The 15,473-nt window shown below is 37.8% G+C and overlaps 1 protein-coding gene across 4 annotated transcripts in view; it reads left to right on the top strand.

Annotated features, from left to right (window-relative positions):
• The window catches only part of col16a1 (collagen, type XVI, alpha 1), a 102,421-nt gene that overhangs the window by 60,001 nt on the left and 26,947 nt on the right, over window positions 1–15,473 (top strand). For all 4 annotated transcript variants that reach the window (XM_083543199.1, XM_083543197.1, XM_083543198.1 and 1 more), the window contains 16 exons: window positions 490–525; window positions 666–770; window positions 1,139–1,183; window positions 3,306–3,341; window positions 3,442–3,495; window positions 4,333–4,377; window positions 4,455–4,538; window positions 4,780–4,806; window positions 5,008–5,106; window positions 8,853–8,975; window positions 9,355–9,390; window positions 9,491–9,544; window positions 9,617–9,685; window positions 10,550–10,603; window positions 12,788–12,814; window positions 14,021–14,077. In XM_083543199.1, coding sequence (XP_083399325.1) covers window positions 490–525; window positions 666–770; window positions 1,139–1,183; window positions 3,306–3,341; window positions 3,442–3,495; window positions 4,333–4,377; window positions 4,455–4,538; window positions 4,780–4,806; window positions 5,008–5,106; window positions 8,853–8,975; window positions 9,355–9,390; window positions 9,491–9,544; window positions 9,617–9,685; window positions 10,550–10,603; window positions 12,788–12,814; window positions 14,021–14,077 — 951 coding nt within the window. The remainder of the gene's footprint in view (window positions 1–489; window positions 526–665; window positions 771–1,138; window positions 1,184–3,305; window positions 3,342–3,441; window positions 3,496–4,332; window positions 4,378–4,454; window positions 4,539–4,779; window positions 4,807–5,007; window positions 5,107–8,852; window positions 8,976–9,354; window positions 9,391–9,490; window positions 9,545–9,616; window positions 9,686–10,549; window positions 10,604–12,787; window positions 12,815–14,020; window positions 14,078–15,473) is intronic.

The following is a 15,473-nucleotide window of genomic DNA, read 5'->3' as shown; positions in this document are numbered from 1 at the left end:
TGAATTGGATCGCTGACTGCACATCAGGCCTCCTCATCTCACCTACATCAAGACCTGACTGTACTAACTGGCTGAATGATCAGAAATTTCCACTCCAAAATCATCCCAGAAGAGTTTAGGATATTATAACTGCAAATTGAGACTTAATGTGAAATGGGATGTTTAAAAAGCACATGTCCAAAAACATTCATCCATATAGTGTATCAACTGTGATATGCTTTTCCAGTTCTGACCTTGTATTGTGATATACAGAATAATTATCCCATCCGTCCCCAGAAGAATCAAGCATCTATGAATCAGGGTCTAGAAGTCTTAAGTTCACCTCCAAGAAACTACAGTTATTAAATCATTTATCAAGACACTAGCACTTACTTGACAATGCAGCAAGTGTGTTCTGACAAGCCGTGCATGTCCTTTGTATCCTCCATCTTTATTTTTCCTGCTTTTAGCTGTGAAGTGCTGAATGTTTCATTACTGTTTGTTTCACAGGGAGAGCGAGGCCTAGAGGGGGCCAAAGGCGAGAAGGTGAGTTTGGAGATTTTTTTAGCTAAATTACAGCTTGAAAGAAAGAACAAAAAGACTCTCTCTCTCTTTCTCTCTGCATTTTGGGCAGAAATGCTCAGGCTAGATTCCCAAACTCATCTGTCTTGTTCTGTCCTTGTCAGGGTGAGTCGTGTGCAATGTGCCCCTCGAACGCCGGTATTCTCTCTCAGAAACTGGAGACGAAGGGAGAGAAAGGCGAGCCAGGGACTGGACAGAAGGGAGACAAGGTGAGTTATGGTACTCCTGAGTAGTTTGTTTTAAGATTTTTAATAATAAAAAACTGAAATATATAGACAAAAGTATTGGGATGCCCAACTTTTGCCCACAAAGCACAAAGCCAGCTCTCTTTCTGTAGAGCTCTGACCAAAGAGTAGACTGTATTTTAACAGAAAAGGTCAGATAAGATGTTCAGATGTTTAGCTTTTCTCTATAGAGTCTTCATAAACTAGACTACAGTCTATATAGGTATATTGAATTATGCAGGTGTGTTATTAAGCTGTGTATTTCCAATATACCATTTTTTTTCATTCTTTATACGTAACTTTTGTTATATATATTGTAATGATCTTTTTGTCCTTTTTTGTCATTTTTTTAGGGAGAACCAGGGGAAGTTGGCCTGACTGGACGCCAAGGGCCAAAGGTTAGCTTTACTTTCCTTTTTTTACGTACAAAAGCTGTAAGAAATACATAGAAATATAGCAGTGATCTTAATTATTATTACCTTGGAGGCATCATTGCTAAAACTGGTAAAACTCCGATAGCACGTGATGTATTATAAGCAGTGGTGGACAGTGAGGGAGTGAATGTAGTTCTGTACTTAAGTAGTATTTTTATGTCTTGTTTTGATTTTTTACAACTACATTTTCAAAAGATAGAAGAAAACACAAAACTCGTCACAACACCAAGGTTTTTGGGCTCATGATCATTGTAATTGAAATTAATCAGTGGTTGACTTATTAACAGTTTTCTATTAATAGATTGTTGTGCTGATAGTAACATTCAATTCTTTTGACATAAACTGAGTTGATAAAGCAAAAAGTCATATGAAAAAAATGCTACTGGGAACATTATAGCCATAATAAATCATAGTACTTCGGATACTTAAGTACATTTAAAGGCAAAATACAGTACATTTCTATTCATTTCTGTCCAAAATTAAGGAGAGTTTTATTAACCGAATCTCATAAAAAAAAAAAACATTTGAGCATAAAATAGTTAATGCATTTTGTTCAATATTTGGCAACCAGAATACCAGAAAAAAAATCCAGTCTCCTGATCATAAGATCCCATTCTGCGTGTGGAGATTTGGGCTCTTAGGTACTGACGTACAGTTGAGGTGAGTTTAATAAAGAACCATATATGTCTAGACAAGTCAGCCGTCTCAATACTGTTGTCCATATAGTCTTCAAATAGAGAGTTGATTAACATTGATTAATTATGCCTCCACAATTTTTTTCTTCACAGTATCTGATCAATTTAACCCATGAAATAAAGATTTATCCCAAGCTGCCGAGTGTTCCCGGTGCATACACGCATGTGTTTACTTCCACACAAGCGCAGTCGATAAGTATTGACTGAAATGAAGTGTGACTCGACACTCCGGATGAGACATAACACTATGGCTGTGTTTTCTACCGGATCATTGGATTCAATGTATTCCGAATATTATGATCGCAAACGAAATAGACTCTTCCATCTATCATTTATATTGTGACTGCACGCTGTGGAAATATTCCAGCCGCTCCGTATTAACTTCATATTATATAACCGCAAATGAAAGCTATGTATTACTTTGGGGATGGTATTAATATATGTCAGAGAAAAATTAAATATACAGTGGAACCTCGGAGCTCGCGGCCTCAGCGCTCGCGACCTCGCATGCTCGCGACTTTCATTCCGATCGGCGGCTCTCATTCAGATCGGCTCGTGAGCAACCGCGAGCTGTTTAAAACGCTAGTTCTAACATTTCTAATCAAGGTTTATCTCATTAAAATTGTCTAAAAATGCTTTAAAACTATTTTTATTATGTATTATTCTACTGTACTTCTCTACCGCATACTTTACTGTACCTTTACTTTATTTATTTTAATTAAGCATTGTAATTGCTGTTAATTTACATAAAGTATTGTTAAAATTGTCTAATAATTAAGTGTTATGAAGTGAAATAGTGTTATTTACTCATTTAAATCGATTTCGTATAGTGTTCTTTGGGTTTTTACTGGGTTGGAAGGGGCGTATCAAAAGGTCGCGAAAATTCGGAACTCGCGACCGGTCTTGGTCCCTAACCCTCGCGAGCTCCGAGGTTCCACTGTGTGTGTATATATATATATATGTATGTATGTATGTATGTATGTATGTATATGGAAGTCCTATAAAAGGCCATGAATTATATTCTTTTTCTCGTGATCTCGACATGACAAACATTGTTTTCTCGTGATCTTTTCTGAGAGTTTGGAACGTTCTAGAGGCAGAATCATTCGCTTTCATACTTTTTTTTTCACTTTCTAATTTTCTCACGATACAATTGCGTGTCCAGTGTAGATCGTGGGAAAAACAACTTATTTTGTTGTGAAAAACGAAAAAAATTAAAAAAATAAAAAAATTATTGCATTGGCCTTTTAGGACTTAATTGTATTTATAAAGTTTATATATATATATATATATATATATATATATATATATATATATATATATATATATATATATATATATATATATGTGTGTGTGTGTGTATGTATTATATCTATATTTTGTTTTTTTAGGGCGATGCAGGAGTCAAAGGCAGCGAGGGCAAAATTGTAAGTCTCTCAGCCTTCTTTCTATCAATATTTGTATTTAAAATAAATGGCCACATCATTCTCTAGTCAATAATTGTAAAAACCTTTTTTTTTTTTTTAGGGCAAGCCTGGTCTAAGAGGTCCGAGCAGCAAGGATGGCCAAAAAGGAGACAAGGTGATGGACTGTTGTGGTATAGAGGACGTTTTGCTGCATTGCGGAGTGAAATTTCTGGAGGAGAAATGCAACCTTGGGCTCTCGACTTCACAGTGGATCAGTAAATTAATGCGCCTGGTTGCACAGACTGTAAATGAGAGTATGCGCAGTGGCCTGGGAAAAACCTTCAACTGGTGGAATTTAAGCATTTACTTCCTCGATAGTACTAAAAACTCAAAATTCTCCTGATTTTATGGAGCTCTTTTACACATAAACTGTTTGGACGAAGGTTTGTGGACACCTGATCGGCAAATTCATTTGCTGTTAATGTAAGCCCCGTACTTTTTGGAATGATGGTCCACTAGATTTGCGATTGAGATTATTGTACACTATATGGACAAAAGTATTGGGACACTTGACTTGACCAGTCATATGTGTCATTTTATAAGATGTCTTTGGACGAAGCTTAAACTAGAAGATCCAAACCTGTTCTAGCATGACAGGGAACCTGTGCACAAATCCAGGTTCATGAAGAGATGATTGGTGGGTTGGAGTGGAAGATCTTGAGTGGCTATTAAACTCTATTAAACTCTTTTGGAATGAATTGGAGTGCTGACTGCACCACATCTCACTCTATATCAGTACCTGACTGTACTAGCAACTAGTGGAACATCTTTCCAGAAGACTCGAAGATAATATAACAGCAAATGGAGACTAATTGTGGAATGGGATGTTCAAGAAACACGAATATTATGGTCTTTATTGTGGGTCCACATGGCTAATTTCTGGGCTGCAAAGTTCTACGAAGTTCTCAAAACAATGTTTTATATACTGTGATAATGTTCTTTGAATTTTTAGGGAGATACCGGACAGTCTGGTTTACAAGGGATCAAAGGCGAAAAGGTGAGTTAAGAAGTTGTGAGGCGTATTTTCAATCGTTTGAGAGCATATCAGTGTTTTACCTTCATTGTGTATTTCAGGGAGACTCGTGTGGTGTTTGCTCAACCTCTCCGTCCGAAGCAAAAGGAGGCAAGATCTTAGTCAAGGTGCCAGGAGAGTCCGAGGTTGGTGATCTCAATCTTTCACTTACATTCATATTGTATTCATACTTACATGCATGTATGCAAATTCGGATCATCGAAGAAATCCATGCATCCAAAATTCAAAAATAAATAAATATTGTAAAATTTTGACTTCTTGGGTATAAAAACACTGAGATTTTGATAGAATCTAATTGGATCTAATCAAGATATCACCCGAGTGAATTCCTTTGAAATGAATCCCACTCTCACTCTATCTCGACAGGGACCTCAAGGACTGAAAGGAGATAAAGTAAGTTATTAGAGCTGCATTCCAGGAATGACCTTCTGGCCATCATGTTATCGTTACGTTGTCAAATAGTCATGAGTTTGTGTGTGTGTGTGTGTGTGTGTGTGTGTGTGTGTGTGTGTGTGTGTGTGTGTGTGTGTGTGTGTGTGCGTGTGTGCGTGTGTGTGTGTGCGTGTGCGTGTGCGTGTGTGTTCATGTCTGCAGGGCAATCAGGGTTTACAGGGAGAGCAAGGGCTCTCTGGATTGCCAGGATTCCCGGGATCACCAGGAGAACCAGGAAAACACGGCGTCAAAGGACAGAAGGTAAAATTATACTCGAGCACTGTTTATTTATATTGATGGATGTTGATGAAGATGTTGGACGGCTGCAAATGACATCACGAACAACCTACATAGAGGGAAGGGTATGGTGAAGGTTCTATTTAATCCGGGGAAAAAAAGTTTACATGTTACAAAAGTAACATTTATGAACCCAAAAGTATTGGGACACCTGATTTTTTTCAGCCATATATGGATCGTCCCCCAGACAGAATTGTATAGGATGTAGAGGTCTTGTGCACAAAGAGCACACAGAGCTATAAACCCTATTAAACATCTTTGGAACACCGTTATAGCTGAATAAATAACCTCCCAAAAATCTAGTGGAACGTCTTCCCAGAAGAGTGAAGGTTATTATAACAGGAAATAGGGATTACATGTGGGACGGTGATGAAAAAGTGCACATAAGTAAAGATAAGCCGTTTCATCCATACAATTAATGACTGAATGTTCGTTAATAGCTCACGGGTTGTGTTTTATAATTTTTTCCCTACGGGTAAATTTCCTAGCGTATTCCTTTTAAAAAGAAAAAGAAAGGCATCGGCACATCTATCCACTTCCGTTAGCGTTTTTAGAACCGATTTAAAACACCGAGATATGTAGCGTAGTTATTTTTTTGCCCTCCTGGCTATCCCTATTTGTTTGTCGCTATTGTTCAACAAAAGATCGCGATTGCTAGGAGAGGTTTTTAACATCCCTTCTTTGACACAAACAAGTTCCAAGAAAGGAGCTCAGGCATGTGGCGGAATACTCTGGGAATTCTCTTCTAATAAGCACTCCTGATCCATCTGTCAGCGCTGTAGCGCATCTTTCCGATGATTAAAGTCATGGTGCATTGCTATCAGTGTGTGTGTGTGTGTGTGTGTGTGTGTGTGTGTGTGTGTGTGTGTGTGTGAGTGCGTGCGTGCGTGCGTGCGTGCGTGCGTGCGTGCGTGTGTGTGAATTTAACTTGCAGGCAGAAGATGAATTCAAATGAAGTCCTGCGAGTCGGAATGGAGAGGGAAAGCTTTTTCTTTTTTTTTTTCGCGCGAAAATAGGATGTGAGCAGGATGAATTTCTTTCGATTGAAAATAATTCTAGGGGAGATATTATGCAGGAAGAGAGAGTAGATAGGAGGTTTATCGAGGCAATGAAAGCAAAAAAAAATAAAAATAATAATAAAATAAAAACGGACTGATTCCTTTGGTGATAGGATGTACAGTGTTTGTCAAAAATTTGGGAACACCTTGTAGGGGTGTTTTTTTATACGTCCAGATGTTCCACTATCTCCTTCAGCATGAAGAACAGCTTTACACACTCTTTAAAACTTCTGTAGAAGTTTTGTTCTTTACTAGTTGGAGAGTTCCCTATGATCCAGTTCATCCCAGGGCAGTTCAATAGGGTTTAGGTGCGGTGACTGGGCAGGCTGTTCCATGATAAATCCAGATGACCGTTTGCTCCCTAAATAGCTCTTCCAGAGCTCAGACGTATGTCTTGATGTATGATGAAGTCGGTTTCAATGAGCCACAGTCCAGTGAGGAATGGTATTTGGAATATGGTATATGGAATTAGCATGTTCTCCAAATGTGACATAGCTCCAGAACTTATATTTCATCCAAAATGTACTCTAACCTGACTTTTTCTAAACACTTTCTCAATATATTGTCTCATAATATAACTCGCCGCTTCAGTCGGTCTAATGAACAGAGTTTCGATTTGTAAACAGGGATGAGTGTTATTTATTTGAGCATCAAATGTTTTCCAGTACTCACAGCTGACACATCTGGAACCGTTCTTTACTAGCAATACGTGGCACATAGAGATAGTGCAACTCCATTGCTATAATTTGAGGAAATTATTGATATTGCTATTAGTATGTTTAGTATCAGTGTAATCATTTTCCATCTAAAGAATGTCAGATGTACTGAATGTTGCCAAAAGGTACAGTACAACGTATATGATCAACAATACAGGCGAACAATTTGTACCGAAATGATTGTATACTTGCATATTTTTGTGTGTTTTTGCACACTTACTGTAAGATATATTTTCTCTTTGTACACCTCCATCTTCCATATTTGAATAAAAATGACATCATGCTAATATGTGTGTATATATATATATATATATATATATATATATATATATATATATATATATATATATATATAAATATATATAAAGCTCACTTAAGCTTTTCATCGTACAAACTGTCACTGACATCTGAACATCTGACAAATAAACTTTAAACTCTTAGATAAAATGCCTCCATGTGCATGAGGTTTATTAACAACTAATGAAAACCAGATCATCAAAACAATGAACAATGAATCGAAACGAAAACCACCGCATTTAAAATCCCAGATCACAGAAAATAAGCTAAAAAAACCATCAGGACACGAAAACTATATAGACCAAAGGTTTGTGGACACCTGACTTGGGCTTCTTTTTAAACGTTTCATTTCACATGTAGTCCCCATGTGCTCTTCCCGCTCTGGAAAAGTCCACCGTCCCAATACTTTTGGCAATCCACCTCTTGATCTTGTCATTATGACGCCACGTCTATTGAAAGCATAAATATTATAGAGAAATGCAGTAGGTTTTAATACAGACAATGTATGTCATAAAGCAAGAAACCCAATGAGCACAATTTAGTGCTTCTCATTTCACTGGAGCCACAGCAGCCCCACCCACATGCATTATCTCTAGCAGAAACATCCATATTAAACCTCATTTAATGTCCCCGAGGTGCATTTTTTTCTGTACATTTTCAAGTATAAACGCTTTTTGAACCGACCTTTGCTCACGATGTCCAGCTTTTGTTGAAAAGTCCATGAAAACGTTTTGTAAATGCAACCAAATCGATTCCTTCCCCTCTGTAAACCGCTGTGGTATAAAAATAAAAAAAGGATAGTTATTATATAAACCTATATTATATAAAATGCAGGTTATCGAGCGCCTGCTAGAGGGACTCTCATTTGAATCTCGCTTTTAATTCCTGCTGGTTTTACTGCAATATGTGGTGAATTCTGATTGGATAGAAATTCCAGAGTAAAACCACACTCGAGGATAGAAGAAAGGGAATACTGAAATAATATGAAATTTACAGAATGAACTATTGGGAATAATTTAATACATTTACAAAAAAAAAAAAAAAAAAAGGGATTTGAACTTTAAGTAAATATAATACATTGGGATTAAAAAAAAGTGTTTATTAAACGTATTTTTGAAACCAAAATGAAGTAATATAACGGTCACTTGTAGCTTTTAAAAGCAATAATTGCTTTGTTACTGGGTATAAAGCAGACGAATGCGCGAGTGAACAGTGGGAAAGCATGCAATATGCATGGCGCGTGCTGCTAATTCACACAGGCCTGACTTGTAAAAAAAAAAAAAAAAAAAAGAGAGAACGTGACACGAAAAGTAAAACGCTCATGAAATATTCAAATGTGCCTGGTCCTGAACAGCAAACGCTGACAGATAATGCTTTCAGAAGTGTAAACAGGGACGACTGCAACAAATTCGCCCGGGACAATAAATAAAAGTAATAATAAAAAAATAAAAAATAAAAAAGGGTAACAGCAATGAAACTAAATGACTTACATCGCATTTACATATCCCATTTACACATAAGTGGCAGGCGCCAGCGCTTCTGAAGTGGCGTCAAAGCTGCTTATGCTAAACGCAGAGCCCTCTGGGCCCTCGTGTCTTTTTTTTTTACATTTTTTTTTCTTTCTCGCCTCTGTTGCCAGGGCGACGCCTGTGACAGCTGTCCGACACTTCCTGTGGATAACGGGGATGTCGTGGGCTTACCTGGACCCAAGGGAGAGAAAGGAGACGCGGGCGAACCCGGCGTTGGAAAAGCCGGAAAAAAGGTGAATTTTCTGCTTTTTTGTTTTTTTTGCATCTATTGAGTTTAACATGGGACTTTTAAAAAGCAGCATGTAGCCTTTTTTTTTTTTTTCAATCAGCAGGAACGTGATTAATTCACAATATATTTCGGTAGCCAGCGCGCTAATACGTGTAGCCAATCCAACCCACGAGGTAATATAAAAAGCTAATCTTATTAGCGCACATGGGGTTGGCTAACGCTTCTTGGATGCACCTTCGACTTTTAGACTTATTTATAAGATTTTTAATGAAATATATTTTGTTTTAATTGTGCACCTGTTGTGTTAGTGATTCCAAAAATTTGCATATCCTTCAAATTTTTTCCTCCTCACTAATCCCCTCCTTCACTCTGCTTCTATTTAGGGTGACCAAGGCCTGAAGGGTTCTTCTGGACCCGCTGTAAGTGCAAAATATTTGCATATTAGGTATCGCTTTACATCTTACTTGTAGATGTTACTTCTACACTTCATGCCATGACGTCTATAATCACCCCCTACAGGGTCCTGTTGGACCTCAAGGACCTTCTGGGCTTACAGGACCAACTGGACAACAGGTAACAAAGTAGACCCAGAATTTTTTTTGTGTGTACTTTCCTGACTAACTCTACTGAGCATGGTTCCTCCAGGGTCCTAAAGGTGAAATGGGGCCCGCGGGTCCTCAGGGGCCGACTGGCGTCAGCATAACAGGACCTCCGGTAAGAACAAGTTACGGATATATAAAAGGTGTAAATATCAAAATGATCAAAATAAAATTACGCTGAATTTGAAATGTTTTTTGTGGGGAAAAAATATCTGTTTACAGGAAGGTGAATTATTATTATTATTATTGTAGAGAATGATAATTAATGATATTATATTCCGATCTTACATTATTAAAATAAATACTGTCACACTATGGCATGTCTGGGCCAAAAGTATTGAGACACCCAGCTAATGGAAGTGGTACTCATTAATGCTCTGCTGTTACTGATCGGAAGGTCGGAAAATCAAAACCCTGGTATCGCCATGCTGCCACTATTGCTGCTCTCGAGCAATGTTTTTTTTTTTACCCTCTGCGCACCAGGGGTGCTGTATCACGGCCGAACCTGCGCTATGACCCTAGTGATATGTGAAGAAACAATTTCACTATATAATGTACATGGGACAAGGGTTAGGGTTAGGGTTAGGGTTATAAAATGTTATTTACTCCAAACTGTTACAACAAACCAGAAGGGACACATTTATATAAGAAATCTTTGGAAGCACTACATGAAACATGTAACATGAAAGTGAACTAGGAGACCCATATCTGGTCCATGACGACGTCCCTGTGTGTAAATCCGGCTCCATAGTGATATGTTTTACATGGGATGGATTGGAAGATCTTGAGTGGCCTTCTATGCTATTAAACACCTTTGGGATGCTTCTTCATCTCCTCGACTTTACAAGCACAAATCTGGTGTTCATAAAGCTTTATATATGAATCTTATGCTCAGGTGTCCACCAACCTTTATCCATATTGTGTATTATTAAAAATTAATGGGATTTTTGTTGTTGTTGTTGTTGTTGTTGTGTATTAGGGGAAAGATGGTTTCCTAGGCCCTCAAGGACTCCCAGGAGCAGATGGGATACCAGTGAGTCCCATGTTTTCTGCCTTTTCCTGCACTCTTTCTTTACTTCTTCTTCTTCTGAATGCAAACGCTATTGCAAACGCATGCATATCTACTAATATTGGTGAGTTTGAAAAAGTTGGATGTTAAAAAAACATTTGTCATTTGTTTTAAATTATTCATGAAAATGGGTATGGGTATTAAACAGAATATATATATATATATATATATATATATATACCAGGGGTCACCAACCTTTTTGAAACTGAGAGCTACTTCTTGGGTATTGATTAATGTGAAGTGCCACCAGTTTGATACACAGTTTTCAGTTTGATCTGAAATAACAAATTTGCTCAATTGACCTTTTATTAGATGTTATTACTAATAATTCATGATATTCATCTATGTGAAGACACTAATCATGTTAATGATTTCTCATAATAATTATCAACAATCATTTATTAAAGTAGGAAACAGCTAGTTTTTAGAAAAGGCCCGCGGGCTACTCATGTGGTCCTTGCGGGCTACCTGGTCTCCGTAGGCACCACGTTGGTGACCCCTGATACATACTATACGCACTTTGAGCACAGTGTCATTGTTGTTATTATTATTATTATTATTGTTAAACTTGAAAATGTACACAACAATGCCAGGGGTATAAAATAAGAAACTAGAGTTCCTACATTTTCAAGAATTAAAAGGAGAAAATCCTGACAATATCAAGGGAGTGAATGAATGAATGAATGAATGAATGAATGAAGGCTGGAAGGAATGAGGACATTTGTTAATGTAATGCTGAAATAAATAGAACAGTTAAGTAGAACATATCTTTAGAAAATTTCAATATCAAATGTAAAACACACACATTTATATACACATCTGTATTACCCAAATGGGGTCTAACAAATGTAAACTATTGATTTGAATTTTCCATTTATTTAGTTTAATTTAATACATTTAATTTTTGCTAATTTAATCAATATGATAAGTGCATTGCATTCATTTGGTTGATTATATTGTGTGTTAAATATAAAATATTATTTTGTATATTATTTAACTAAGGCATTTTCATAAAAAAAAAAAAAAAAAAAAAATATATATATATATATATATATATATATATATATATATATATATATATATATATATATATATATATATCAGAAGGTTGCGAGTTCAAATCCCAGCAGCACCAAAGGTGCAATTTGCTGGGCCCTGGAACGTAACCCACAAGTCCTTAATAGTGTGCATGAGGTCATTGTAATTAATAGTAATTGATGATGTTGTTATTGATTGAATGTTATTAAGTTGTGTGTTAATGCATTTTATTAATAATATAAATCTTCTCTTTTTTAATGTTTAAGGTCACAAAAAGATGATTTTCTTGTGATTTCTTTGCACAAACTTTTCCATCCACTTCAGCCTTTTTAAATTTTTTTAAACATCGTGTCTCTTGTAGCGTTCGGAAGGAGTCAGGGTTTCGTCGCAGAGCTTTATTTGTCAATTTATAGTCGAAGTTTACTCACGGTCAAGTGACTAAGCTGTATCTGGCAGCTCAATTTCAGTTTTTTTGTTAAACAAGATGCTTACACGGAGAGAAGCAGAGTAAAAGGAATTGCACGGGTCCTGACAGTGCCCATAAACAACGCCTAAATAAGGCTTGTGGAATGCCAAAGGGCCAAATAACTCGGAGGGGCAGTTTTTTTTCTTTTTTTTTTATAGCTGATGAAATTAAAACTGCTCTTGATATTCGAGCCTCCTGTAACTCATACAAGCTCATCAAAATTACGCTGCATGCGCTTGGCATCGGATGTGATCTTGTCAGCTGTGGGGACAAAAGGATGTGGGGAAAATTTATTGTCTTGGCAAAGCGCTTCTCATTAAAGAAACAAAGGCGACGCTGCCTGCTTTCACGGCGTCAGATGTTAATTACCAGGCAGTGCAGGAATGGATGGGGGTTTAGGGGTAGGGAGATACGGGCGGGGTTGTCACGAACGCCGCCTGGATCCATATCAGTGCGCTGTCTGCTTTCATCTCATCAGCTGTCCCCTCTCGTTCCTTATCTGCACTCATCTGATAGGGCCAGGAGCTTTAAAACACAATAGTAGACTAAAACTGAGGTGTGTGTGTGTGTGTGTGTGTGTGTGTGTGTGTGTGTGTGTGTGTGTGTGTGTGTGTGTGTGTGTGTGTGTGTGTCCTGTCTTTCAGGGAGCCATCGGACCTAAGGGTGACAAGGTAAGACTCCGGCTCAGTGGGCTGAGGAGGGGATTTTGAGGTCCTTCAAACCAAAAGCAGTTTGTGTTTGTGTGTGTGAATTTGTGTGTGTGTTTCTTCATCTTCTGTCAAGGTGCACATGTGATCCAGCTAGAAGAAACTGATTATTCAAGCACCACTGGAAGCAGGAATTGGTTTATTAATTAGGTGTCAGCTGTGAAATGTGACAAAGAACTTTCAGTGAAAGCGAATCCGTAAAACGAGGGACTCATCGGGTACACTGGCGTGTTCATTTTTTCTATTTATATATAGAAAAACGACCTGACATCATGTGATACTCTGTGACATAATTTGGGTGTGTATTGTCCATACTAATAAACAGACGTCGTATTGATAGCAGTCTGGGATCTTTCTCGGGTTCCGATCATGATATGGCGGTGGTAGCTGGACTTTAAACCGGAAGATAAAACTTCCACCGCAACATTCCCGACGTAATAAAACTAAACAACTAACCCGATCCGGCAAATAAAACCGTCCGTGTGGAAACATAGCAAAAGTTTAATTTTCAATCCTGATGATTGTTACTTAATTTAAAACACCATCATTACTATTAAACATGTACAAGAATATTTAGTCTACATGTTGAGGATTTATGGTGAGTTTGGTTTCACTAATAATAAACTGTTTTATGCAAATGTATGTTTATTATTAGTGATTGCCACGTGATTAAATATATTTCAATCAATTGACCATAACTGATGCAGATGCGATTCACAGTTTAAAGATTCAGTTTTCTCAAGTGCCTTCTGACTTCTAACACATGGCACTTAAAAAAATTAAGATTAAATAAAACCAGACATTCTTTTCGTGTTCTGTCGCTAGAAAGATGCAGCTCTACCTCTGCCAGCTGTACGCCTCGGTATTCGTAGTGTTGCGATACGTCACGTTCACGTAGCAGCCTGAGAGGACGCGCTCGAAAAACGGTTTAGCGACGAGAAATCGATCTACATCCAAATTGTTGTTTGTAAATTATGCTCGATTTCTGAAGAAGCGAAGTATATGATGAGTATGTAAATAAATTGTTTAGCAAATTTGGTCCAAACGATGCATCGTGATACAAATGGCAACTTTAACGCACACTTCTATAATCGATGCGTCACATTGTTTATCGATGCACCAATGGGAATCTGTCAAACTCACCAACGCTGTGTGTTATGTGTTTCGTAGGGCGAAGCAGGAGAGTGCAACTGTGTTCCTTATTCGATTCCACAACCTGGAAAACCAGTACGTACCATCACAGCATTGTTTTTTTTTTTTTTATTGACTTGTGATAGGAAAGCTTTTCTATGCAGCTTTAACTACAGAATTATTGTCACCCTTTAAAGCAGTCTGCAAGAGGTCATGCTGTTAGAGTCAAATATAAAGACAAGCTGGTGGGGCTCTGTTATTACATTAAAATAGATTATTTTCCAATATTTATATATATATATATATATATATATATATATATATATATATATATATATATATATATATATATATATATATATATAAAACTGAGGTGTGTGTATATACATACAGTGAGGAAAATAAGTATTTGAACACCCTGCTATTTTGCAGGTTCTCCCACTTAGAAATCATGGAGGGGTCTGAAATTGTCATCGTAGGTGCATGTCCACTGTGAGAGACATAATCTAAAAAAATAAATCCAGTAACCACAATATATGATTTTGTAACTATTTATTTGTATGATACAGCTGCAAATAAGTATTTGAACACCTGAGAAAGTCAATGTTAATATTTGGTACAGTAGCCTTTGTTTGCAATTACAGAGGTCAAACGTTTCCTGTAGTTTTTCACCAGGTTTGCACACACTGCAGGAGGGATTTTGGCCCACTCCTCCACACAGATCTTCTCTAGATCAGTCAGGTTTCTGGCCTGTCTCCAAAGATTCTCTATTGGGTTTAGGTCTGGAGACTGGCTATGCCATGCCAGAACCTTGATATGCTTCTTACAGAGCCACTCCTTGGTTATCCTGGCTGTGTGCTTCGGGTCATTGTCATGTTGGAAGACCCAGCCTCGACCCATCTTCAATGCTCTAACTGAGGGAAGGAGGTTGTTCCCCAAAATCTAACAATTCATGGCCCCGGTCATCCTCTCCCTAATACAGTGCAGTCGCCCTGTCCCATGTGCAGAAAAACACCCCCTAAGCATGATGCTACCACCCCCATGCTTCACAGTAGGGATGGTGTTCTTGGGATGGTACTCATCATTCTTCTTCCTCCAAACACGTTTAGTGGAACTATGACCCAAAAGTTCTATTTTGGTCTCATCTGACCACATGACTTTCTCCCATGACTTCTCTGGATCATCCAAATGGTCATTGGCAAACTTAAGACGTGCCTGGACATGTGCTGGTTTAAGCAGGGGAACCTTCCGTGCCATGCATGATTTCAAACCATGACGTATTAGTGTATTACCAACAGTAACCTTTGAAACGGTGGTCCCAGCTCTTTTCAGGTCATTGACCAGCTCTTCCTGTGTAGTTCTGGGCTGATTTCTCACCTTCCTTAGGATCATTGAGACCCCACGAGGTGAGATCTTGCATGGAGCCCCAGTCCGAGGGAGATTGACAGTCATGTTTAGCTTCTTCTATTTTCTAATGATTGCTCCAACAGTG

The sequence above is a fragment of the Silurus aristotelis genome (assembly GCF_946808225.1).
Source record: "Silurus aristotelis genome assembly, chromosome: 6".
In the NCBI taxonomy this organism is placed as follows: Eukaryota; Metazoa; Chordata; class Actinopteri; order Siluriformes; family Siluridae; genus Silurus; species Silurus aristotelis.
Note: the sequence above shows the minus strand (reverse complement) of the source record. Positions and strands in the feature narration are given on the sequence as shown.